At 45.5% G+C, this 24,676-nt stretch overlaps 1 protein-coding gene across 1 annotated transcript in view; it reads left to right on the top strand.

Annotated features, from left to right (window-relative positions):
• The window catches only part of IMPA2 (inositol monophosphatase 2), a 155,790-nt gene that overhangs the window by 64,431 nt on the left and 66,683 nt on the right, over window positions 1-24,676 (top strand). Inside the window, exon 3 of the mRNA XM_086932376.1 lies at window positions 5,329-5,433. Coding sequence (XP_086788502.1) covers window positions 5,329-5,433 — 105 coding nt within the window. The remainder of the gene's footprint in view (window positions 1-5,328; window positions 5,434-24,676) is intronic.

A 24,676-nucleotide genomic window follows, 5' to 3' on the forward strand; every position in this document is an offset into this window, starting at 1 on the left:
CTAAATACTATTCCCTTGTCACGCGAACACCTTAGATATTTTGCAGACATTAAAATGCAAACCTTACTGCTATCCTACGAGTTGACTCCAAGTCCCCCCTCCCACCAATGCAGATGAACATAAAAACATAAAATTTGATCAGCCCCAATAGATACAAATGGAACAACACAGCTGAATAATAAAAAGCTATACCTAAATAATCTCAAAATAGTAACTTTAACCCCTGAAAAACAAGACATAAACCTGGGTACCACATTGAAACTGATCTTTTGCCTACTACTCAACTGCCGCTCAGCAGTAAAACATGCCTCAGACATCGCTGACCTCATCTTGAACCAGGAAGATGATATGACTAACCTAACAGAATCGTGGCTAACTGAAGCATCTTCCCCATACATAGATCTATTATTTCCACCAAACTGCAACATTGTGAGAATCAACTGGCTAAACAAAATGGGCTGAGCCATTGCTTGTATCCATCTATCTGACATTCCCATCACTAAACTACACTCTGATCCCCTTGACTCATGTGAATACCTCGGACTCTCTATAATATCTACAGATTACCAACTTTGCAAACTGCACGCTTTTTACTATCCCCCAGGTAAAAACGACATGTTCGTAGACCAACTAATGGAAATCATTACAGCAAATTATGCCCCTTACCCCAATGATGTATTCCTAGGGGACTTCAATCTTCATTGGGAGGACCTCAATGATAATCAGGTCAATGTCATCAAAGATTTCCTAGCAGACAATCTCAGGATCAAGCCTGCACTCTACCAACCAATACTAAAGGCTCTGCACTAGACTGGATAATCTCAAAAGAAAAAGCTGTTGATTGTTCCTTGAGATTGGTCAGATCACCATATTATTACCTTCCAAATACCCGTCATAAAAAAGAAATCAGCCTCACAATCAGTCAAACCAGAAAATGGATTAGAGACACAAAAGGCCTAAGCTTGGGGAAACTAGCAGCATGTAAATGTAAATGTAAATGTGGCGTATTTGTATAGCGCGAACAGTGACCCGGAGGCATCCCGGCGCTTGTACTCCTACCACAAGGGAACCCCTCCCGGCTTTTCCATGTGGGGTGTCCACTCCTGGGCATCCCATGGTGAAACCAGGCATCCCTTGTGTATCAGGGGGCCTTTGTGGAGACTAAGCAAGCTATTGCCCAGAGTTGCAGCGTGGGACCCATGCTTAAATCGGCACTGAGGCGAGAATATCCGGTCAGAGGAATTTAAGCCCGAAACCCGCCGAGGCGGGAATCGAACCCTGGTCCCTGGCCAGCGTTCTGCATCAAGGTCTGCCGCTCTAAGCATTGAGCCACACTTCTCTCTTGCATGTTGCAAGAAAGCACATCAGCCACCTGCTAATATGGCAAATGTCAGCTAACTTACACTACAGCTCCACGATTACGAAGATAATTGATTTAATAGTCCTCTTAAAACTGAAAAAAATACCAGGTTAAGATAAAAACCCATGGTTTAACGGATCACTTAATGAAGAAAGACAAAATGTTAGACTAACCGAATGGAAATGGAGACAGTACCCATCATCTCCCCAACTACAACTGCCAAGATTGACCAGAAACGCCTACAACAAAAGTATTCTAAAATCAAGAAAAGACTTCTCTAGAATGGAACTTGATAACACCAAAAATAGACTGAGTAAACTTTTCAAGATGTTAAAATAACAACCTAACAAAATGCCAAATCCTCTCAAATAGCATTACAATCGTAAATAAGCTATGAGGACTTCTCATCCTTCTTTACAGCAAAAGCCAACTCCCTGTAGAACGAGCTCAGAACTGCTGCTGATAACCCTGCAAACCTAAAGAGTGCACAAGCTGATAATCCATTTCAACCCGCTCAGTCAATGCCCAAAAATAAAGCTCAGTGGTCAGCCTTCAAGCTATAGGGCCACAAAGATATTGCCAAAACCTTATTGACCATAAAACCAAACAACCACTGCAATGATCCTCTTCCCCCAAAATGTTTGTCTACAATCAACCATATTGTCATCCCTATTTGGACTATTCTATTCTATTCTATTCAATACACTTTATTCGATTAGATTAAAATCATAAAAGGACACAGTATAAAAATACATTAAAAATACATACAATCGATGAGTGAATACTATGTAAAATCGGTGATGTTCATAAAATTTAAAAGCCAAATGCCACGCATGATTTAGTTAGCAGGAGAAGGTGCAAAGATACATAACCAGAATACAATAATCTCTAGTAAAAGATAGGACATCATAACTCCACGTGATTTATGGGTCTTAACTTTTTCAGTCTCACAGCTGCCACCAAGTAGCTCCCAATATTAAAAATGACCCAAACATTTTGCAACAATTGCAGAAACATTAGAGCAGGTTTAACTTGGCGTAGCCCCGTACCCTTAAGTAATGGGATAATATATGTTTTCCTTATGACTGAATAGTGCTTACAAAAAAACATTAAATGAATGGTGTCCTGGATAGAGCAATTATCGCAATCACAGGGTAAAGCCTTATCTGCAGGGCCCCAGACCAGGTTTGTTCCTAACAAAAAAGGAATTTGAACTAAGATTATTAATGCTTTGCTATCTCAAGGATCCTTACCAGACTGCCTAAAAACTGGCCAAGCCATCCCCATCATAAAAACAAACGGAGAAAACCTTGGACCCGATTAACTTACGACCGGTACCCAACATTTCCATGCTAGCCAAAATAACTGGATAAATGTGTGCAACAACAACTGAGCCAACACATAACTGAATTCAAGCTATTCGATGTCTACCAATCCGGGTTCAGATTCGGTCATAGTATTGAAACAGAAATTCTGCATATGTTGGAAGACACCCTACTTGCACTAGACCATAATGAAACTTGTATTCTAGTTCTTCCTGACCTTTTGTCCGCATTCGAAAATGTAAACCATTTCAAAATACTAGAGCGACTTGAAAATAGGATGGGATTATCGGGAACCGTACTAGAATGGTTTAAATCTTTCTTGGAGTACTAATCGCAAAAGGTTTCTGGTGAATCAAAAACTGTCTTTACCATCCCCTAATCAGAGTGGAGTACTACAAAGCTCAACACTATCCCCATCACTATTTAATCTTTATGTCAAACCACTGAGCGAAATATTACAGCATGCAAACATCTCCTTCCACATGTATGGAGATGACATGCAGATGTATTTTAAGATTGTGTAGCTGGAGGAGATCAAGATGATGAACCAGGCATTAAAGAGAACCATTCAATGGCTAACCAGCAATCCTCATAAACTCTCCAAAAACAGAATTCCTTTTGTACTTCGATCCTAGTTGACTCAACTAAGTCTACAGGAATTATGCTGGATAAGAACCTAAACATGTGAAACCACATCAACACAATGGCAAAAATGCCCTCTTTCACCTGAGCTCTTTTAGAAACTGAAACCATTCATCGAAACATCAAACTTTTAATACGGCAGTCCAGGAATTAGTCATCTCGAGGTTTGAATACGGATGTACAACTTTATCCGGACTATATAAGATTTCAACGGCCCGCTAAAAGCTTGTCTCAATGCAGCTGCAAGACTCATAACCGGCTCTAGAAAACTTGACCACATCACTCCACATCTGAAGGCTCAAAATTGGCTGCCTTACGAAGCAAGAATCCAACTAAAGATGGCATTTATGACGTACAAAGTGATACACTACAAAACACCGATGTATCAAACCCGAAAAATGACGATATCTGGAGGAAGCAGATTTTCTCTGAGCACCAGAGATCTTTTACTGAAACTCCCATTGATCCATAAGAAGAGAATGTACGATAGAGCGTTCTCTGGAGCTGCACTAAGAATTTGAACTTCACTTCCCCAAAACATTAGGAGAATCCCGACCACTTCAGTATTCAAGTAGGAAACTAAGTTAATCTTTCTAATGAGCAAATTCCTCCCATAACCAGCAACAGACCGAACACATCTATGGACTAATTAGAGACTAACCGATGATCTTTCTATACATAAATGCAGCATAACAGACCCTCCAACTTCTAGGAGTGAAACCTGATCACTCATCCTCAATCATATTTCTAGATATATCTCTATAATCTATAGCCAGTCTGTTTGCTACGTACATTCCACTTTACTAAATACCACATGAGGTACTCTTTTAGAACATATATTATTTCAAAATGTCATATGTTGTAATCTTTAAGACACGTACTATTTTAAAGTAAGTTGATTTCCACATCATGTCTTATGTTGTAATCTTTAGGACATGTATTATTTTTAAAGTACACATGTTTCCACTTAAAAGTCATATGTATGCTTTGTTATTAGTTTAAAGGACTCGTCTAACTGTCCGACTTAAAATGCTATAGAATTGTGAAGCGCTCTGATTCACATTTGGGTCATGTTTGCGCTATATAAAACACTGAATAAATAAATACATGTATAATGCAATAGACAGTACAACTAATGAATGGTCCTTTGGAAAGGTTCAATCAACGAACTTTGAAAGTTACAAAGACAGGCACATCCTGAACATGGCTTCCTGTAGACAAAAACAAATTATTTCAATCTATTTATATAGAGAGCATGGATTTGTTTTGTATTTCACTACTTTTTTTAAATAGAAAAGCATACAGAGAAGCTACTATATGCATAAATGTTTGTTCACATAAAATAAAAGTGCACATTTCTTTCTGCAAATATGAATTGATGTCAATACAAGCTGGTTGCGGACTAGTCATGCCAACTTAAGCTTATCTGAATTGGGTGTTATTTTTCTACTGAATAATAACACTCAAACAATACCATATCATCTACCAGGATTGTCTAGTGAGTACACAGCTAGTTTCCTAAGTCCTCATGCCCTGAAACGGCCTAGAACAGGGTGTGTTGAAAGAGAGATTCATTCTGGCTCTTTATCCTAAAGAAATATGACAGATAGCTCAGAGACGTGTTTCACAAGCTAATATCACTGTGACTTCGTATGCACAGCTTCCTCCCACTTCCAACACACACACTTTAGGCAAAAGTGAGCGAGTCGACAAAGAAAAGTCTATGTATGTTTTTTGGATAACCATGAGAAACAGCAAAAGTCTGATGGTCTGTGACTGTTAAAACTATTTTCATTGTATTGGATGCACTGTAATGGTTAAAGAACAATTTTAACTCTTCGGGTTGGTGGTCTCACAGCTGCTTGAATATTTGCCACCCATGCCCTGCTTACATTTATGGGCAGACAAATTGTTGTCTTGTTTCCACTTGCTATGCAAACTGATGTCTCAAAGACATGTAGTTTTCCTTCTAATTTCTTTGCTTTTGTTTCCCCTCTGCAGGTTTATTGGTGAAGAATCAACCTCTGCTGGCTCTCACTGCAGTCTCACCAACAGCCCAACCTGGATTATTGATCCAATTGACGGAACGTGCAATTTTGTACACAGGTAAATACAACACAGTAAAACAACAATCGTAGAGAAATATTATTGTAGGTTTGGAGGGTGGTTCACACTTTGTCTCCATCAGAACAGAAATGACAACACACTTATTCAAGTGATACCTAAAACCAAATTATCAAGCCCAGCCGTGAATACCATTCAGTGATCTCCATAATCATGGGCATCACTGCCTTTGGGTGACTCTGCCATTACTGTCTTACAGGTGTTGCTGTTGGAAAACACCACCTGCTTGGCTCCCAGGGAAGTTATGGTGGTTCAGAATAGAAGGTTAGGAAGCCAACTCTCTCTCACAGCAGAAGCCTTGTTGGGACGGTCCCACATTCGATCAGGGACCAACCTTTGCCCTTAGGGTCTCAGAGTACTGACTTGACGATACCCTGTTCACAATGTTGGGAACACGGAGGAAGAGGGAGGGATGGTGAGTTTTTTTGATCAAACTTGATTTTATTGAGTTTTGCAAAAGAGTGATCATGGCAAAGGGCAATACATATATTCAAAAAGCGTCTCTTGGATATCACTCAATCGTTCCATGGTTAGCGCTCTCCAGAGGCATGTCTGCCTCCTGCTTCTTCCAGGCTGTAGTAGGGTCAATAAGGCAGCTAAACTCAAATGTCCTCCAAGGTGAAGACTAAGTGGGACACAGCACATCAGCTTTCTGGAGCAGCTATTTGGGTGGTGGAGCAGATTCCCTCCATCAGGATGTAAAGTTTCATTGTGGGTCAGATGAGAAGAGGCTGGATGGTGGCGGGATTGGTGCCTGATTACCTCCTTTTCTTCTTAACAGGACCGCCCCTGTTACTAGGAATTATGAGCACATAAAAGGATTTTCAGAAGCTGCCCTCAACCTTTACTCAATGAGACTAAGGAATCTAGAATCCTTACTAAGACTAGACCCGAGGATTTACTCCGGCTCCAGCACGCAGATTATAAGGACACAAGCAGCCACTCGGCGAGCCCTGAACCATTGGATTGCTTCCGGCTCCTGTTTTAAATCAATTTGAAATATACTTTGAAAATGACTTAAGGACACGTTCAGATAATTGGCGGATCACAGACGACCGCTCATACCCCACGAGCCATGCCCCTGGGCAGGTTTCCAACCCATTAATGACGATCGCCCCTGATCGCTTCTAAACCAAGTTTCTTCCCAGCACTTCCCGAGTTAGACAACCAAGTCCTGATGATGATCCTCAGTAACGTGGATCGAAACGCCGTCGACTCCACAGCTTAATAATTGGCGTACTTTACCAATGTGGTTCAAATAAAAGGAAAAAACTGTAATCTCTGATATCACCTTGTCACATGATACGAGCCACCCACTGTAGATAATTTGCACTTCACTCACAGTGCGCCGTTCACGCTGTTTACTTCCTCACTTGCGTCGCCACTTTCACTTTCACAACAGTCACTTTTGTAGAGCACCAAGTTTTTATGGTTGTCACGTAATTGAGTTTACACAGTGCTGCTTATATAACTGTATACTCTCGACCATGACCGTATGTTATAAATGAGATGATTTGACTATCTTGTCTTAAAATTCTAGAGTGTTCTCCTTCTTTCCTGGTAGCAATGCGAAGTGCATGCTTGTTTAATTGACTATTTAAATTTCACCTATTGGGACATTGTTTTTTGACTGTACCTAAGAAAGGGGGTGGCATGCTGAGCCAAGATGGTGAACATATTTTACCAACGCCACCGGACCTCCTTGGCGATCCTTAGTAATCCTCTCGCCAAATGCGCTCCACCTCCCTGGATGTGAGCTCCTCTGGTAGCTTAGACCCTCCAAGACTTAATATCAGGCTCGAATAAGCTGGGCGGGGGTACGGGGGCGCAGGGTGGGTTTGTTTTAGGTAGAAACAGCATAGAGATAATGAAAGTGCGGACTCCATAAAAATGGAGACTGTCCGACAGCACTTGTACTGAACCCTGGGTGGGAAAAAGCTGGTGGCCGGAGCGGCCTGCTCAGTAAAACAGTGTAGCTTGGTTACATGGTACACCAGGACCTCTGGCGTGTGGCCTGCGCTTCTTTCAGAGAGCAGAGTTGATAGCTACTGAGATTGGTGGATCAGGTGTCCCTGTGGCCACTTGGAGGCTTAGTGGAGCGGACCCGCAGGTGAAGCCATCATGCTGTGTGAAATGCCTGGGCCCGTCTTGTTGACTAATGGGCCTTGAAGATGGTTCAGTGTGGGGCAGAAGCTTATGGGCAGTACCCTGCCTTTAGAAAATCAGGAGAGGTGCTGCAACATGACCAGGGAGGTGCGATCCTTCCAGAGACTGAGCAAGAGGAATGCCAGTTTGGTGGCACCTGGATCCCTCCCTGTGCCTTCCTGTCTTCCTTTCCCTGCTGAGGGGTGATCTTGGTCTATTTGCATTTTTTGGGAGACTTGGATGGCAATTGGTGTCCTCCTAGGGTATGACCAACATCCTCTGGAGATGCAGTGGTTGAGGGACCTGGGATCCTGCCAGGAACGACTGGACTTGGCTGTGAGGCCCTGTTTGTAGCCTTGCGTGTGGACCAGGTGGTTGTGGCATGGGGAGAGGTCGAAGGGTACTGTTGGAGTGTCCCTTCCACTGCTGCCACCATCAATAGTCTCAACTGTAACCAGGACTTCCTCCACAAATTGAACTATTGACCACGTTGATGTGCCTGACCACCTTGCTGACCCTAGCTGCTTGTGCTGCCCGCACTCAATTCCCTGTAAAGCAGAGCAGCAGGCTGGGTTGATGCCTGAAAGGGGCCTTTAGGTGGCTCCCAAAATTCCCTTATGGCTGTACTCAGACCAGTCCACTACCATGGGGGAAGGAAGCAGGAGAGAAGGCCCTTTGGAGGGGCAGTCATTCTCTCACCACCATATCCACATCTCCATTTTCTGTTTTCACAGATCTGGGACTATAACAATGAGCTCTCACCTTGCCTTTTTGTCAATGGCATAGTTGGGAAGCCTGCAAATGACTGAGGCATTAGTCTCAGACCCAGGTGGTGCAGGCTCAGCTCTGGATGTGTGCTTACCTTTTACTCCATTTGTTCACTTTCAGGACACTAGATAGCTGTAGTTGTTGCTGACAACATGAGTAAAGATAAGGGCCTTGCTTCACATGCACAAACAAACATCGATAAGTTCACAGAACTTCGTAGGCTTCTCAGAAGGAAGGGAGTTGAATGCCCCTGAAACATTTCTGGAAACATTTCTAGAAGACTGGATCAACTCTTGAATCCCGGTGGGGGAGCTCTCTCCGTGGTTTGTTGCGGAATGTGTCGATAGGTCATTGACCTAGAAAGCTCTGCTAGGCAGGCCCCCCATGCCCTATGATTTCAAGAATCCTGAGGTTTAGGGGCAGAGATCTACTTAAGCTGTCTAAAAACCAAAGGCAGTCTTTCAACACGATCAAGATAACATTCAGGGCTATGAACCTACAGAATATATTCTGATCTTTCCAGCCAAACCCAAGGTGTTCTATAATGCCTGGTACTAAATCTTTGAGAACCCGGAGGCGGTATGAGACTGGGTGGTGGAAAGTAGCCTCTTGGATGGCATAGTTCTCCAAGCCAAGTCTAGATGCAGGGCAATGTCCTGTATAGCTGGGAAACATCTTAAGGCAGGGGTCTTCAAACTGGTCCTGGACGGCCCGATCCATGCCAGATTTTTTAAATAACTACATGTATCTCAATAGGGATATCCAAAAAATCTGGCATGGATCCGGCCCTCCAGGACCGGTTTGGAGACCCCTGCCTTAAGGAATCACTTGATTTGTTCTCTGCAGATGCTAGCCTCCCCATGCCTTTGTACAAATGGGGCCCAGGGATAGGCGGATGATGCTGCCTCTGCTAACTATCAGATGAGAGATTCTGATGAGGAGGACCATCCCTGGACCGAGTCAAACTAGCACCTATCAAACAGATGGGGTGTGGAAAGACGAAGAATTATCTACCCTATCTCTGAATGGGAAGGTTTTGTGTGCAGTGATGACTATCGCTGCTCCCATAGATTATATGAGAATGTATTACTTTGGTGTTAAAATCCTGCACAAAGAAATGGTCCATTGCTAGTGCCCTGCATAGGTTAACTTAATGGTTTGTTTGTTGTGTGACAGAAGCTTCATGGAATGAAGTGTGGGGTAGGGGGTTGGGAAGTTTCTTTTACGTTTTGTTTTGAGTATGTAATTGAATTTGTCTACTAAAGCATCCATAAACATAGGGTTAATGATTACTTTCTGCCTGGGGGACCTAATGGGTTTCAAGAAACTCAAAAATAGACATTGGACTTTCCAGGCCAAGGCCCATCCCAAACGCCTTCATTACCTCATGAATGGGTTCCTTGTCCTGTCCCGGAACGTCAGTGGAAGAAATGATTACATCAAGAGGGTTTGAGTCCTCTGTTACATGAAAAGAATGACTCCTGCTATTATCCGGTTACAAGAAACGCACATGTTGGGCATGAAGTGTTCCTTTCAGGGACTGTTGCATCCATATAAATAAATTGCAGGAAATCCAGAAGGTAATTAGAACAAGATTTAATCTTGTAAAGAAAAACAGCACTAAAGATCCAACAGTGTGTTTCTCTTGGTCAGGCTCCACTCACTAACTGAAGACTGGAGCTTCCAAGAGAGCAACATTCTAAATTACTAGGTAACAGAGAACATTGAAAGATGCAAACGTGAATAATGATAAGTAACCAATTGATCCTAAGCATATAAAGAATACAACAGGGACGCTGAGGGTATGATAGGGTGTTCCACTCAGGTTTTGCCAAAGGTTCCAGGGGGCCTGTGTTACTCCTTCAAAGGAGCTTTCACCAAACAGTATCAACAGTCATCCTGGATCCACAGGATAGATATGCGGGAGTAGAGGGCCGCATTGAACGTTAATAACTTCTTATATGCCCCACCCAACTCCATAAGCCCCACTTCAAAGCAGTGGTATTGGGGTTTCTACAAGGTGCAGCAATCATTATAGAGGACTTTAATGACACCCTGAAACTAGAAAGACTCCACTAGTTTGGTCACAGCTGGGAGAATGTGGAAAGGTAAATTAATGGGGGACAAGGTGAACTTCTTGGGATTGTGTGATGCCTGGAGAGTATGGCATCTACAAAACAAGGAATATTACCCATGTCTCAGTGGCACTTGATATACTCTAATAAATTGATTTGTTTATTCTACTGCAGGGAATCTCAGACCACTTCTGTCTTGCTTTTTGTGTAGGAGGGCCCAGTGATAATTGGTGTCCAATCTGGCAGCTTAGGGCATGGTATCTGCTTGGCGACCAATGTTCGGAACTCCTCTCAATTGAACTACAGGTCTACTTCGAGACAAATCACTGAACAGTTGATTCACCAGCCACTATATGGCTGGCCTGAAAGGTCATTGTGAGAGGGTGAGCCAAGACCTATGCAAGAGCGTGAGAAACAATATCATGTAGCTGAACTGGACCGGGAGGTCTTGGAACAACAATGCCAAAGGTAAACGTCTACTGCCTTCTGTTGACAACTCAACCTTTATAGAGCCTCACGGTGTCAAGTTACCCTAGAAGAGGCATGCCATTGCTGGATGGCCTCGACTAAAGTGGCCTAGGAGTGGGGGGACAGATCTGGAAAGTAACTCTACTGACTGGCTACCAGGGAGATGGCTTCTAGAGTGATCTCAGAAATCTGTGACGGGGATGGTCAAAAAGTGCACAAACTGGTAGACACTGCACAGGCTTTTTACTGATAATGAAAAAATTCTTTATGGCCAACAAACGTGTTCCCAGCAGAGGCAAACCAATCCCCTAATAGCCGAAATACCACTTCCATTACTCGCAATCTCTAACAGGGCAATGCAGGATTAGCACCTCGCGACCGAGAGGAGATTGACAAAACAGCTAGTGACATGTACTTGGGCAAAACACCTGGCCCAGATGGCTTTCTGATTGAAAGGAATCACAAACTCCTTGCTCGATCAATCCAATGAAGGGGGAAAACACAGAACCATTCCCACATAGTTGGACTTGGCCCATCCATACAGTTGGATGGCTTCCAGACCAATGTACCTCATACCGGCCCATCTAACTGATGAATTCTGAAATCCAGATCTTTTTTAAAGTTGTGGCAGATAGACTTCCCCCTGTGCTAGTCATTGATCCACTCCGGATCGATGCAGAGTTATGCCCAATCTTAGCACCCACCACTGCATCCGACGAGTCGAAGTGGTGTTGACCCAGATAAACCAAATCAAAGACGCATGTGCTTTATTACTCATTGATTTTTTTAAAAGGCATTTGATTCACTTGAATACCCTTTTGGGCAAGGTTCTGGCACAGATGGGCTTTGGACCTCTGTTCAGGGATTATGTTGCAATCCTTTACTGAGAGCCTCCAGCTTAGGTATGGCGTGGCTCAATCCTTTTGAGATTTTAAGAGAAACATGACTGGGCTGTCCACTATCCTGACTCCTTCTTGCTTTGGCTATAGAGCATCTTCCTCGACTGATTCGATGTGATGCGTAGCGGTGGGCCTGGCAATGTGAGGGAGTTATAGAGGACAACATTGCAAAGTATGTGCGCTAAGTGCTGCTCTTTCTCTCTAATCTCCAACTGTCAGGTCCTCAACGTAACGAACCTTTGAACCGTTATGAAGAAGCTTAAAGGCTTAAGGTTAACTGGTGGAAAACCTTTGTAGTTCCTCTTAAGAGTAAACTGGAAGAACTCCCTCCCTATAAGCCAATTGAGCTTCCACTATCTCTGTATTCACCTTTCACCAGAGCCTGGTTTAACATGGAATTTAAATCCCTCTCCTCTGTTGGCTATGAACCAACTAGATCTCTAGCAAGTGGCCAAACTACCCGATACTATTCCAGGAGTGGCTTTTTAAAAAAATGATGGTCCTGCCACGATTTCTCTACATTTTGTAAAGTTTCCCTCTGATTTTTCCTAACCAGCAGTCCGAACCTTACAGGCATGGCCCCTTCCTTTCTCTGGGGAGGTCGTATACCACGCATTGCATTTGACAAGGGCTGACAATTGCTATATTATGGAGGAATGGGTATGGCTGATTTAAAATTGTATTACAGGACATTGCAATTCCTGGTAATTAAAAAATGGCTGTGTGGGCCACATATCAAAATGCTGATTTCTTCCACATACCTTGGAACGGCCCTACAATCGCTAATTTTTGGCTAATATTAGGAAAAGTGTTGTCTAGAGTTCTTCAAAAGCTAATAGAGGTATCACCTTGAATAGCCCTCTTCGGAATCCTGAACAAGCTCACTGACAGCAGGGGGGACTTTGCATGGAAATTAGAGCCCCCCCCCAAAAAAAACACAGACAGAGTGTTTAGCAGCAATGGACTGATATGCAAAGCCAGATGAACACATCGATACAGCTTGAAGCTGTCCTTGAGAACATTGTAACATATGGAGATGCTGGTGGGCATATTATGGTCTTGCCAAAGAGAACAGTGATGCAGATCACTACGATGCACTGGGAGACCGTATGGATGCAATAACTGTAGGTATTGGATGCTGTACTATTGTGTTTTTGTAGAAAATCAATAAAATTGGTTAACATTTTTTTTTTAATGGATTGGTGACTTTAAGGGCGTGAGAGAAATACCCTGATGAAATACTGGTATCATAATGATGGGAACCTGAAGAACACCCCGCTTCTTTACAAAAGAAAAGGAACAAGTTCCCTAAGGCTGTGTTTTCGTATACGCCAGAATGGATTACTTTTTGTAAATACAAACAGGAAAACGTCCTTCAAAGCAAGACAGTACTCAGTGATGTCTCTTCGAATTACGTGTACTTACATTGGAACATCATCAGATATCTCCATTCAATGCTTGGCCTAGAGTTTGTTTATCAAATCTACATAATATGTGGGTCTCCTCTCAGAGGTCTAACAGACACAGCACTAAGGAGGAAACTGACAAAGATATGGAGAATATTTCCACACAGTGGGAAGCTCTTTCATTTACTGATTTGGATGATCTGAAAGAGATAATTAGTTATGGATTCCTCACCTTAGAAGTACCCGAGCGCGTCGGTAGGTGGCTTCGGTCGACTCTGTGTTCGTCGTTGGCGTCGTGGTTATTGGAATGATGTCGCAGTATCTACTTAGACCCCGCCCTGGCATGCTGACGTCAGTTCTTCCTTTTTTCATGCCAGCCAGCGCAGATCCGGAGAGAGCAGTACTTCGAGTCACTTTTTGACTCTCTTTTTGCGACTTGTTGTCGACATCTTTACATGTCGTTTGACTCATGGTGCATGCAGGGATGTCCTGTCCTTGAACCGGCTTCAAGGCTTGTCACTCCTGTTGCAAATTGGTGTCTGTAACGGACCTGCACCTTGTGTGTCTTTGGTGTTTGTTGCGCGATCAAGGCCCGAAGTCGTGCTCCGACCGACTTTTGGGCCGACTCCGAGCCTCCCTTCCTTCCTGGGAGCTGGAGCGACCCCTGCCCAACTTCGTCATTTTTACAAAGCCCTCCATTCGATCTTTGGGCAGCCTGACTTTGTCGATGTGCCTTCGGGCCCCATGGACTCGACTGGGGGCTCTAGGCCTTCGATGCCGGCGGCTTCAGCGCCGCAGGGCCCCCAGTGATCTAGGCTTGGATCCAGATCGGTGCCGGTCGATCTTGTGACACCTCTTCTAGCACCGAATCTAGTGGCAACACCTCCGCCTCCGGTTGTGTCCCCAGCTGACATCGACCCCAGCCTCCCCCTTGATGTGGACACGGAGCCGGTACTTTTGTACCACTGTTCTCCCCTGGTGTTCCCTATTACCCTTAGTGGCTGCTAGAGAAGGGTGAGGAGGACTGGGATGGGTCTGTGGACCCTCTGGCAGACTAGTTTGAAGAACTGGACTGGAGAGAGGAGTTGGGTGAGGCCAGTGGTCTGGACACCTCCCCAGATTTTGGCATGCTATCTCCCCCTACCGTGGCTACGGTGGAGGATTCGTCATATGCAGTGGTGTTGCGTAGGGTGGCTGAGCCCTTAAACTTTGAGCTTCCTATGGTGGCAGTCAGGACTAACCTCCTGACTGAGGTGCGTCAGCCAGCAGCAGCCTACTTGGAGACCCTGCTGCTGTTTAATGAGGCTCTCATGGACATCCTTTTGGGCACTTGGTCCAAGCCCAACAGAGTGGCTCCTGTGGATAGGATGAATGCCCGACGCCACCTCCCGGCCCTGGGCGACTCCATTTTCCTCTCCCAACGCCCCACCCCTGAGAGCTTGGTGGTCCAAGCCTAGACTTCCAAGGGCGCATTCCCTACTGCACCAACTGAATCCAAGAAGCTGGACCACCTTGGGAAGAAGATGTTTTCTTCCCCCAGCGTAGGAAGGCGGTCGGTGAACACTGCAGGTCTCTTGGGCCGTTACTCCCACTCGGTGTGGGATTCTGTCATGCAGGTGCTGCCACAGTGCCCGGAGGAGGCCTGGGCCATGCTCTCCCGTGCAGTTGCTGAAGGAAGAGACGCAGCGAAGTTCTCCATAAGATGTAAGCTAGACACTGCTGACTCACTAGGCAGGACAATTTCAACATCCGTAGCATTGAGACACTACACCTGGTTGAGGTCCACTGGCTTTTCGGGTGATGTCCAAGCTACACCTTTGGACATGCCCTTTGATAGCCGTCGCTTGTTTGGCAACAAGGCAGACACCGCGCTCAAGCACTTTCAGGATTCCAGGGTTACAGCCAGATCCTTGGGCGTCGCTTCCACCTCTCGCCCAGCGCAGTCTGCTTTTTGCTCCTTTCGTGGCTACAGAAGGGGTGCCCTGTCACGTTACGCCCTGAGCCAAAGGCCTAGCCTCTGCGCGGCCGGGGATGTGGATCCCACCGTCGTGGGTCCAGGGGGCAGCGGGCGGGCCAGTCCAAAGGCACCCCCTCTGCAGCAGCCTCCAAACTCTCCTAGTCTGAGCTTTCAGGGCCACTATTCGCCAGTGGGTGGCAGGATCCGCCATCACCGCCCCCACTGGCTCAACAGGTGGATTTTGCAGATAGTCCGAAGGGGCTACTCCCTCCCTTTCGAGACTTCCCCTCCATCCACGCCACCTCAGTTCCATTGAATGTCGGAGGATCACTTGGCCCTTCTCCAACAGGAAGTAACAGCTCTCTTGGCCAACGGAGCCATCAAGTGAGTTCCTGCCCCAGGAAGAGGGTTGCAGCTGCGAGGCTGATAAAGCATATCCCTTTTAGACAGCGTGTCTCTCCGCATCTGCGTGAGCTGCACTGGCTCCCAGTGGTAAGCAGAATCAAATTTAAAGCTCTGACCCTGGCTTTTAGGGCACTACGGGGCACCTGCCCCAAATATCTAAAACTGAGACTCCCCCGCTACCATCAGGCGAGGCTCCTGTGCTCGAATTCCTTGCTTCAGCTACACGCCCTACGAGTCAGAAAGGCTCGACTTGGAGGCAGGTCCTTTTCTGCTGGCACAGTGAAATTGTGGAACGCTTTACCGCCCTCCATACAGTCTGCAATGTCAGAATCTGGATTTAGGAAGCAATTAAAGACTTGGCTCTTTATTCAGAAAATCTAAGCCTCCATTTTTGCTACTTGTTCAGGTAAGTTGCTCACACAGCGCCGGGACACCTCCAGGTGAGGTAGCTGTTCGCACTCTATAAGTATCAGTATTATTATTATTATTCCCAATACTTTCTGGTGCCCAAGAAGGACAAAAGCATGCGTCCTATCTTGGATCTCAGGAACGTCAACCGCTTTCTCGGGAAGGAGAAGTTCAAAATGTTTACACTGGCTTAGGTCCTGTCTGCCCTCGACCCTGGAGAATGGATGGTATTGTTGGACTTGCAGCACGCTTATTTTCACATCCCTGTCCTGCCGGCCCATGCAGTAGTCAATGAGCATTTTCAGTTTACAGTGCTCCCATTTGGCCTTACCATCACCCCTCGAGTGTTCACGAAAGTGATAGCGGTGGTTGCAGCTCATCTGCACAGATCAGGTGTTCCAGTCTTCCCCCATCTCGATGACTGGCTGTTGAAGGCAGGCTCGCACCAGGCGGTCATCTCCCACCTCCAGACTACGGCCGACCTCCTGCATTCGCTGGGGTCCACCTTCAACGTGCCTAAGTCACACCTGATTCCCTCTCAGAAGCTCCTTATCATTGGAGCGGTTCTTGACACAGCGCAGTTTTGGGCTTATCCTCGTGAGCAGCAAGTCCGGGATATTCGGGCTATGATTCGGATTTTTCTGCCTCTATCCCAGGTTTGCGTCAGAATGACCCTGAGGCTACTGGGCCTTGTGGCCTCCTACATCCTGCTGGCGGACTATGAAAGGTGGCATAAGCAGGCCCTGCAGTAGGACCTGAAGTTCCAGTGGTCACAGCCTCAGGGGAATCTTTCAGACTGCGTCCAGATCTCAGAGGGCACTGCACGCCAATTAGAGTGGTGGCTAACGAAACAGGATTGGGTCAACAGCAGTTCCTGCTCCGTTCCACAGCCAGAGTTCACAGCGGTGACAGATGCATCACTTCTGGGATGGGGTGGCCTCATGGGAGAGGCGGAGATCAGAGGCCTCTGGTCTCTGGCGGAGTCCGGGCTCCACATCAACCTTCTGGAGCTGCGAGCGATCCGTCTTGCACTGAAGGCTTCCTTTCTTCTGTCAAAGGGAGAGTAGTGCAGGTGTTCACGAATAACACCACTGCCATGTGGTACTGCAACAAACATGGTGGGGTGGGGTTGTGGACACTATGTCAGAAGGCGCCTCGTCTTTGGAAGTGGCTGGAACGTCAGGGCATGTCACTGGTGGTTCAACACCTGGCAGGTTCTCTGAACGCCAGGGCGGACTAACTCAGCTGTGGGTGCATGATGTATCACGAATGGCGTCTTTATTCGAAGGTGGTGCAAGGTCTCTTTCAGCAGTGGGGAGATCCTTAGTTAGATTTATTCGCCACCGAAGAGAACGCGCATCGTCAGCAGTTCTGCGCATTGGATTTTCCAAGGCAGCACTTGCTCTGCAATGCTTTTTGTCGCCAGTGGAGTTGCGGTCTTCGAGACGCCTTTCCGCCGATCCCACTTCTACCCAGAGTGCTGAAGAAGATCAATCCCGACTGGGCCCAAGTCATTCTTGTGCCCCCCGGACTCAGCATGCAGAGTCTGGTAGCCTGAGCCCTTGCACATGGTCATCGATCCTCCGATCAGACTGCTCCCTCGGGAGGATCTTCTGTCGCAGCCTCCACCTCCTTGCGTGGAGATTAAGTGGCGACAGTTGACACCCTTCGACCTTCCTCCTGAAGTCTGTAATATTATCTTGGCAGCCAGGCGTCCCTCCACCAAAACGGTATATGCCTGTAGATGAAACATATTTGTGGTGTGGTGCACAGCAAAGGCTGGGGATCCCCTTTCTGCCTCCCTTTCAGAGGTTCTACTCTTTATTCTTTCTTTTGCCCAGCAGGGCTCTGCTCTGGGCACTCTAAAAGGCAATCTTTCGGGCATTTCAGCCTTCCTTTGGCTTCCTGAACAGCCTTCTCTTTTCAAGTCCCCTAGTGTAAATCGCTTACTTAAGCGCATTACTCACTTGTTTCCTCCAGATCCTTTTGTAATGCTCCAGTGAGACTTGAACCTGGTTCTGACCTATCTTATGTGCGCTCCTTTCGAGCCACTACATAACTGTCCTCTCAGACTTCTGGCACTTAAAACTGCCTTTCTGGTTGCCATCACCTCTGCTCGCAGGGTAAGTGAGCTCAGGCTCTTTCTCCCAAACCTTCTTTCCTGGCTGTTCATCCAGACAAGGTTGTCATTCGTACTAGTCCTTCCTTCCTTCCCAGAGTGTTTACCTCATTCCACACATCACTTTGCCCACCTTCTTTCCATCCTCCCATCCTTCCAAGGAGGAAGAGCGGCTCCATCATCTGGATCCAAAACATGCGCTTTCATTCTGTCTGGATTGCACAAAACAATCCCGGGTGTATGACCAGCTCTTTGTTGGCTATGTGGGCACCAAGAAAGGTCAGGCTGTGCTGAACTAACCATCTCCGGATGGATTATTCTTTACATCAACATCTGCTATCCCTTAGCGAAAAAGGAACCTCCACTGGGGTTGCGCACCCATTCCACCAGGGCAACGGCAGGCACTACTGCCTTGGGACATGGGGTCCCCATTCAGGACATCTGCCAGGTAGCTACGTGGACTTCCTTGCACACGCTTACTAAACACTACTGCCTGGACAGCCAAGTCCGGAGAGACTGCTTCTTTGGCTGTTCAGTTCTCCAGGACTTTCCTGGTGTTAGCTTGGTTCGAAGACCCACTTCCGGGGTTGGTATTGCTGGGTTATCTATTCTAAGGTGAGGGATCCATAACTAATTGTCTCTTTCAGATGAACAAGTTACTTACCTTAGGTAACGATATCTGTAATAGACACAGATTAGTTATGGATTCCTCACCACCCAACCCGTCCTCCCCGTTCTGCGAACTGACTTCTAGAGTAAGGGACTTCCTTTCAGTGTCCTAGTTTTGTGCATCAGTGATCAGTGTCTTGCATGGCTCTGCGCTTCTGGTGTGGAATGTCATGTAAAGAACTGACGTCCGCGCGCAGGGGCAGCATCTAAGTAGATACCGCAACGGCATTCCAGCGACCACAACGCCAACGTCGGTAGGTGGCATCAGCGCGCAGGGGCAGCATCTAAGTAGATACCGCAACGGCATTCTAGCGACCACAACGCCAACAAGTATCAATTTACATTTACAACGACGAATGCAGAGTTGACCAACGCCACCTACCGACGCGCAGGGGTACTGCTGAAGAAAAATTCTCCTGATCCAGGCTGACGCCTGGGGGTAATTCTAAGGTGATGAATCCATAACTAATCTATGTCTCTTAAAGATATATCGTTACCGAAGGTAAGTACTTGTTCGTTTTTTCCTACTAATATGCAGAGTGTCAGTCATGAAGATAGTGGGTCTGGGTCATGTACTTCAGTGATTTAAACTGAAATTATCAATTTGTATTTGTATCAATTTTCTGAATAAGGTGTACACAATGGCAAACTCAAAAAGGTGGTCACTAACAAGACCAAAGATTCCTGTACCATCTTAACACTCTCATCAAATCTCCTATACTATGGAAATGTATTTCAGCACTTTCCTTTACCGCATTACAAATAAAAGAACGTAAGAGTAAATGGAGTAACTGAAGAAATTATGAGGCTTTTTGTCTGTTACGGATAGGAGTAGAAAACTAAATTCAACTTTATGCTCCTTTGCAGCATACCTTGAACAGTGTAAAAAAATTGTTAGGTGTTTCATATCGGAAGCTAAACAATTGAATGCTTTTAAGCAACATTGATAACATAAAAATACTGTTAACTAATAAATAAATATATGTGACTGTGTTAGCCTTTGACCCCTGTTGCCAGATTTCTCATAAGAACGTTGTGGTTTGTGTTGAGCTTCACGGTGCTTTGGTAAGGGTGCTCACCACAGCACAATATTTTATACCTAAGGTGGAATGTCTAGGAGCACAAAAATGGTTATAAAACGAGTTTATCACAAAACGTTAATTATAAATTGCACTACTTTAAAGAAAGCCCAAGCATTATATAAGCAAAGTGTGAAACAGTAAATTAGTGACCAAAAAGTGAAGCATAAAACTACAAAGAGAGTGGAGTACCTTTCGAAGGGGGTATCCTTAAATTGAATTATAGTGTAGTCTGAGGTGCATCTCTCAAGGGAACATGAACAGCAGTAGCGGCCGGCACAGATTGGGGGTGTAAGGGTGGGGCGGGGGTTTAAAAAGAAAAAAAGTACCTCCTCGCTGCTCGCTCCCACGTCGTCTCAGTCTCTCCGGGGACGGAACAGGAAGCAGCTATGCTCCCTCCCCTGAGGCAATCACAATAGATCACGTGGATCAGCACTCAGCCAGGGATTGGGGGCTTGGGCCTGTTCTACACACAGGCTGTATAACTCCTGCATGGAGAACATGCAAAGTGTGCATGACTGTTTGACCATCCAGAGAGGGCTGGCCAAACAGTCATTTCGCACTTGGAGCAGCCCCTCCCACCCGCAAAGCTCCGCAGCAGGAACAAATACTATGATAATTACCTTGCGTTATTATCATTTTATTTGTTCTTTTTTTCACTGATTTTCAGCAGTGGGGCAATTGTCCTCCACCTTAGCAAAGGAACCGCCACTGATGATCAGGTGTTTGTCTTTTTGATCGAAATCCCAGTTGTGGGGTCCTGCCACCTTAGTTACTTGCCAATAACCACATCACACATGGAGAGTAGTTGTACACGTCTTTATTCTGCTTAGTGCAACTCAGAACTCAACATTCTAAGCCTGCCTTCAACTCGTCCCCCAATGCTTATGTCACAGGCTTACGGGGTACAGGGGGATCCTAAAGAGTTCCAGCATTGCTTTATTTACAATATACTACAACAATGATCAGTTGAAGGTCATGAATATATTCTCAATGCACTTTTTAGGTCTTGGCTGGCGTGGGCTCCACACAAGCGCAGTCTCGCTGGGGAGATTTAACGATTTAGAGGGCTTTCATTCAAGGGCGTCAAGCCCCGCCCCTCTTTCACATTGAACATTGTTGTTTATGAAGCCTTTCTCTTCTGAGACAAAACTCATAAATTGGCAAGAGTGCAGAGCAGCTGAAAGCGTTTTACTCTAAGGATCGCCGCTGCTGTGAGGACACAACCCCTAGCTCGCAGGACCTCTTGCTGTGTTCACGGCCGAAACATCCCCGATGCACAGAAGCAACTAACACCCTTGGGGTTCCAGGCCACAGTCCTTTCATGTGCACATCGCGGAACCCTGCGGTGGCACTTGGTGTTTACAGACTTGTTGTTATGGGAGCTTAGCGGGGTATGAGACGCCTGGCTGTTCGCTGGCAGCACTATGATTGTAAATTGTAAATTGTTGTGTCTTGTAAAGCACACTGCTACCCGGAGGCCTCGTAGCGCTATAGACCGCTGGGGAACCCGTCCTGGCTTTCCCTGTGAGATAGTCCCTCCTGGGGGTCTCCAAGGTGAAACCAGGCATCCCCGGCGTTTGTGTGGGGCCGTTGTGGAGATGAGGCAAGCTAATGCCCAGAGTTGCCGAGTGTGCTCCCTGGTCGGAGTAGGCACCGATGCGAGAATTATCAGTCCGCTGATCCTGGTCCAAGACCCTGCCGCGTCGGGAATCGAACCCTGGTCCCGGGCCGTTCTCTGCACTCGGGTCTGCCGCCTCTAACCAGTGAGCCACACCTCTCCATGATGGACCTTCTGAAGACAGAGATCGCCTGTAAAAGGAAGCTGTTGGAGGACAGAGCGCTCGTAGGGGTAAGGAAAGACAGAGGGGAGGGTGTTCTTGGCAGGGATGGATAATAGCAGCGTTTTGGCTGATGTGTACCCTACGTTGCTATTTCTGATAGTAATGGGCGAGCACACAAACATATAGGGAGACGCGAGCAGAGCCTAGCCAAAGTTCTGGCTAGGCTAGGCGGTGCATGATGTAAAGTTTGTATTGTATGTTATACATGGAAATCATAATTATAGTGTTTAAAAAAAACGTAACCTTTGTAAGTGATTGACATGGTAGGTTGTTGATCAGGCACACTAGTTTACAAATTGGATTCTGAACCAGACCGACAAATTGGTGTTTGCTGGCCCTTTACTTCCCCTGAGATGTCTTCAATGTGATTCAGTTGTACGCGTGGGTGACTCTGCAAAGGCTGGTAGCAGCTGTGTTTTTCGTCTTCAGTTTCACTTGAAGTTATTCTTTTGACACTGGGATGATTCGTGCACGGTGTTCCATGCAGACGGCGTGTTTGTGTATGTCTATGCGAGTGTCTTTGTGTGTTGACAGGTGTATAAATGAAACTGATGCGTTCTTACAGATTGAGCGACATTATTCTCTATTAGTTCAAACACAATATATTTTTGTACGGCTTGTGTTGTACACGCATGTATATGTAGGCGCTTTCACTTGTGAGAGTGAAGAATAGGAAGGATCAGTCAAAAAAAATATTTGCCCAAGATCACACAACTTAGTTAAGCAGGAAGCAGCGATCAATGCAGGTTTTCTGGTTTTACTTTGAAAAAATCAGGCACCAAAACGTTGTCTGTTTGTCTCTCATTTGTACCTCATATGTTAATGCTTTGTTTACCTCTTTCTGGATGAGGGTAAAGCGAGCACGGCTGGCAGAAGCCATAAGAAAGTGCAACTTGATATAGGCTCGAGGTTCCAACAGGACCCCGACCTGAGCCTGTGCCATGCTTCAGACTCGAGCCTGGCTCGAGCTTCCAGTGGCTCACCCACCTCTACTCAAAATAATGGACATTTACTATTTTTGTATGTGTCGAAGTACTAAACCTTAGTAGTTTTTGTAGGAGTTGGGTGAGCAGACGAATATATCGGGAGACGCGAGCAGAGCCTAGCCAAGGTTCTGGCAAGCTAGGCACTTAAAGCCGTAACAAGAGCCAAGCCATCAGCATATTTGGAAATAAGTTGCACAAATTGTTTTAGACCATCTTGGCATCCTCAAGTCATCTTTTTGGTCCACATGTGCACCCTTGACTAATATGAAGAACTTCTCTCCTGCTTTGGGTTTCTCTTATTGACAAGGTAGAACTGCTCCTTCCATGAGTTATGTCCAAGTACAATGAACAGTTGACATTTAATTCTTTTCTTTTAGCCAACATGAGTTAATTCACCTACTCTTTCCCCCGAGTTCACAAATAAGGTAGTTGGAACTATTGAGTGAAAGAGGGTGAAATATATTCTTTATCCTAAAGGTCAATATTTTGTGATTTTCTTTGTGGTTTTGCACTTGTGAATTACTCCACAGAGGCACTTTGCTCATGCTACACTAGATTGGCAATCATTTTCTTTTGTTTAAGCTCTTATGAGTTCATTTTGAATGCATGCCTAAATGTCAATGCTGCTCAGAAGTTTGGTTTTTTTCTTGTTGTTGCTGCAACGAGATGTAAACAAATGTAATATTCTGTTAATTGGCAACTAATTTACTTTTCCCTTAAGAAAAGCGAGTTCTTGGAGATTGTGCTGTCTTAGTGTCCTTATCCTGATAAATTAGACAGAATTTCAATGATTATATTGTCACCACCACTAATTGAGATTGAGAGGGAATTATTATAAGCTCATTACACACCAAATACACTAGAATATAACAAGCCCTATGGAGAATACATATGCGTTTTTGTTCTTAACTAAAAGACCCCATTATGCTACAGTTTGACATTTCAGTGATCAGGACGTAAGACCCTCACCAATCGAAGTTGCAAGATTTGGAATAGGGTCTGCAAGATGTTCAATTTTGTCTGTGTGGCTCCCAATTTAGGACCTCTTGTCGCAGATCTTTTAAAATTGTTAGCCAGGTATAGGTGATTTTGATAAGTGCTTTGTGGTGGGATCCAATATGTGAACAGCTAAAATTACCAGTAGACAAACGAATAATTTTTTTCACTACAAGTTGTATTCATTTTTAAAGGTACAGAGTGGGCAGAGCCCAGCAAATACATTACATATAACGCTAAAGACATAGCTTACTTAGTTTTATAATTTCATAACAGCTAAAGAAGTTTCTGTAAGGCAGTGTCCGTCATTGCCAGCCTCTCCACTGTGTACGCTGGATCAGACTGAGACCCGTACCACCACTTGTTAACTACCAGGAGATGAGAGGCAGAGTAATATGCATATATATCTGCTGCTGCAATAGGTTGATTGTGTGCACGTGTGGAATGCATCCCGGATCGCCCCTCCTTGCCATCAAAACCTATTTAGGATCGCATTTAGTTGTGTTGCACCATGAAGGGGGGATGTTGTATGGAAAGGACTGCCGCCGACATAACAAACGTGGTAGGGATACCATTTTAACAAGCAGTGAAAAATGCAATAGGTCTCGCCTTTTATTAAGTTCAAGCCATTTGCTTTTAGCAAAGCAAATGGCTTTACCTTAATCAAAGGCGATACCTATTGCATTTTCAATGCTTGTTCTTTCTTGCACCTGTAGTCCCGAAGGAATAACCCCAAATCAATGTATTTTTGGAGGACAGCACAGACTCTTCTTGTTCTACACCCAAAAGTAAGCTCTTTGGGCATGGAACGATAGTTCAGATATCTAGCGACCAGTAACCCCTCTTCTGTAGAGTAGCTCAAAACAGCCCTGCCTTATGCATTCACCAGCCTGCTACTGTTAGTTTGAGGGTCTGCATATGCTCTTTGGCACGCAGCTGCAAATGATGGCCACCAAGGACTCCTTAGCCAATTCCATCACTGAGTTGGATCACCTCTTCCT

Source organism: Lissotriton vulgaris, chromosome 7 (assembly GCF_964263255.1).
Source record: "Lissotriton vulgaris chromosome 7, aLisVul1.2, whole genome shotgun sequence".
Lineage (NCBI taxonomy): Eukaryota > Metazoa > Chordata > Amphibia > Caudata > Salamandridae > Lissotriton > Lissotriton vulgaris.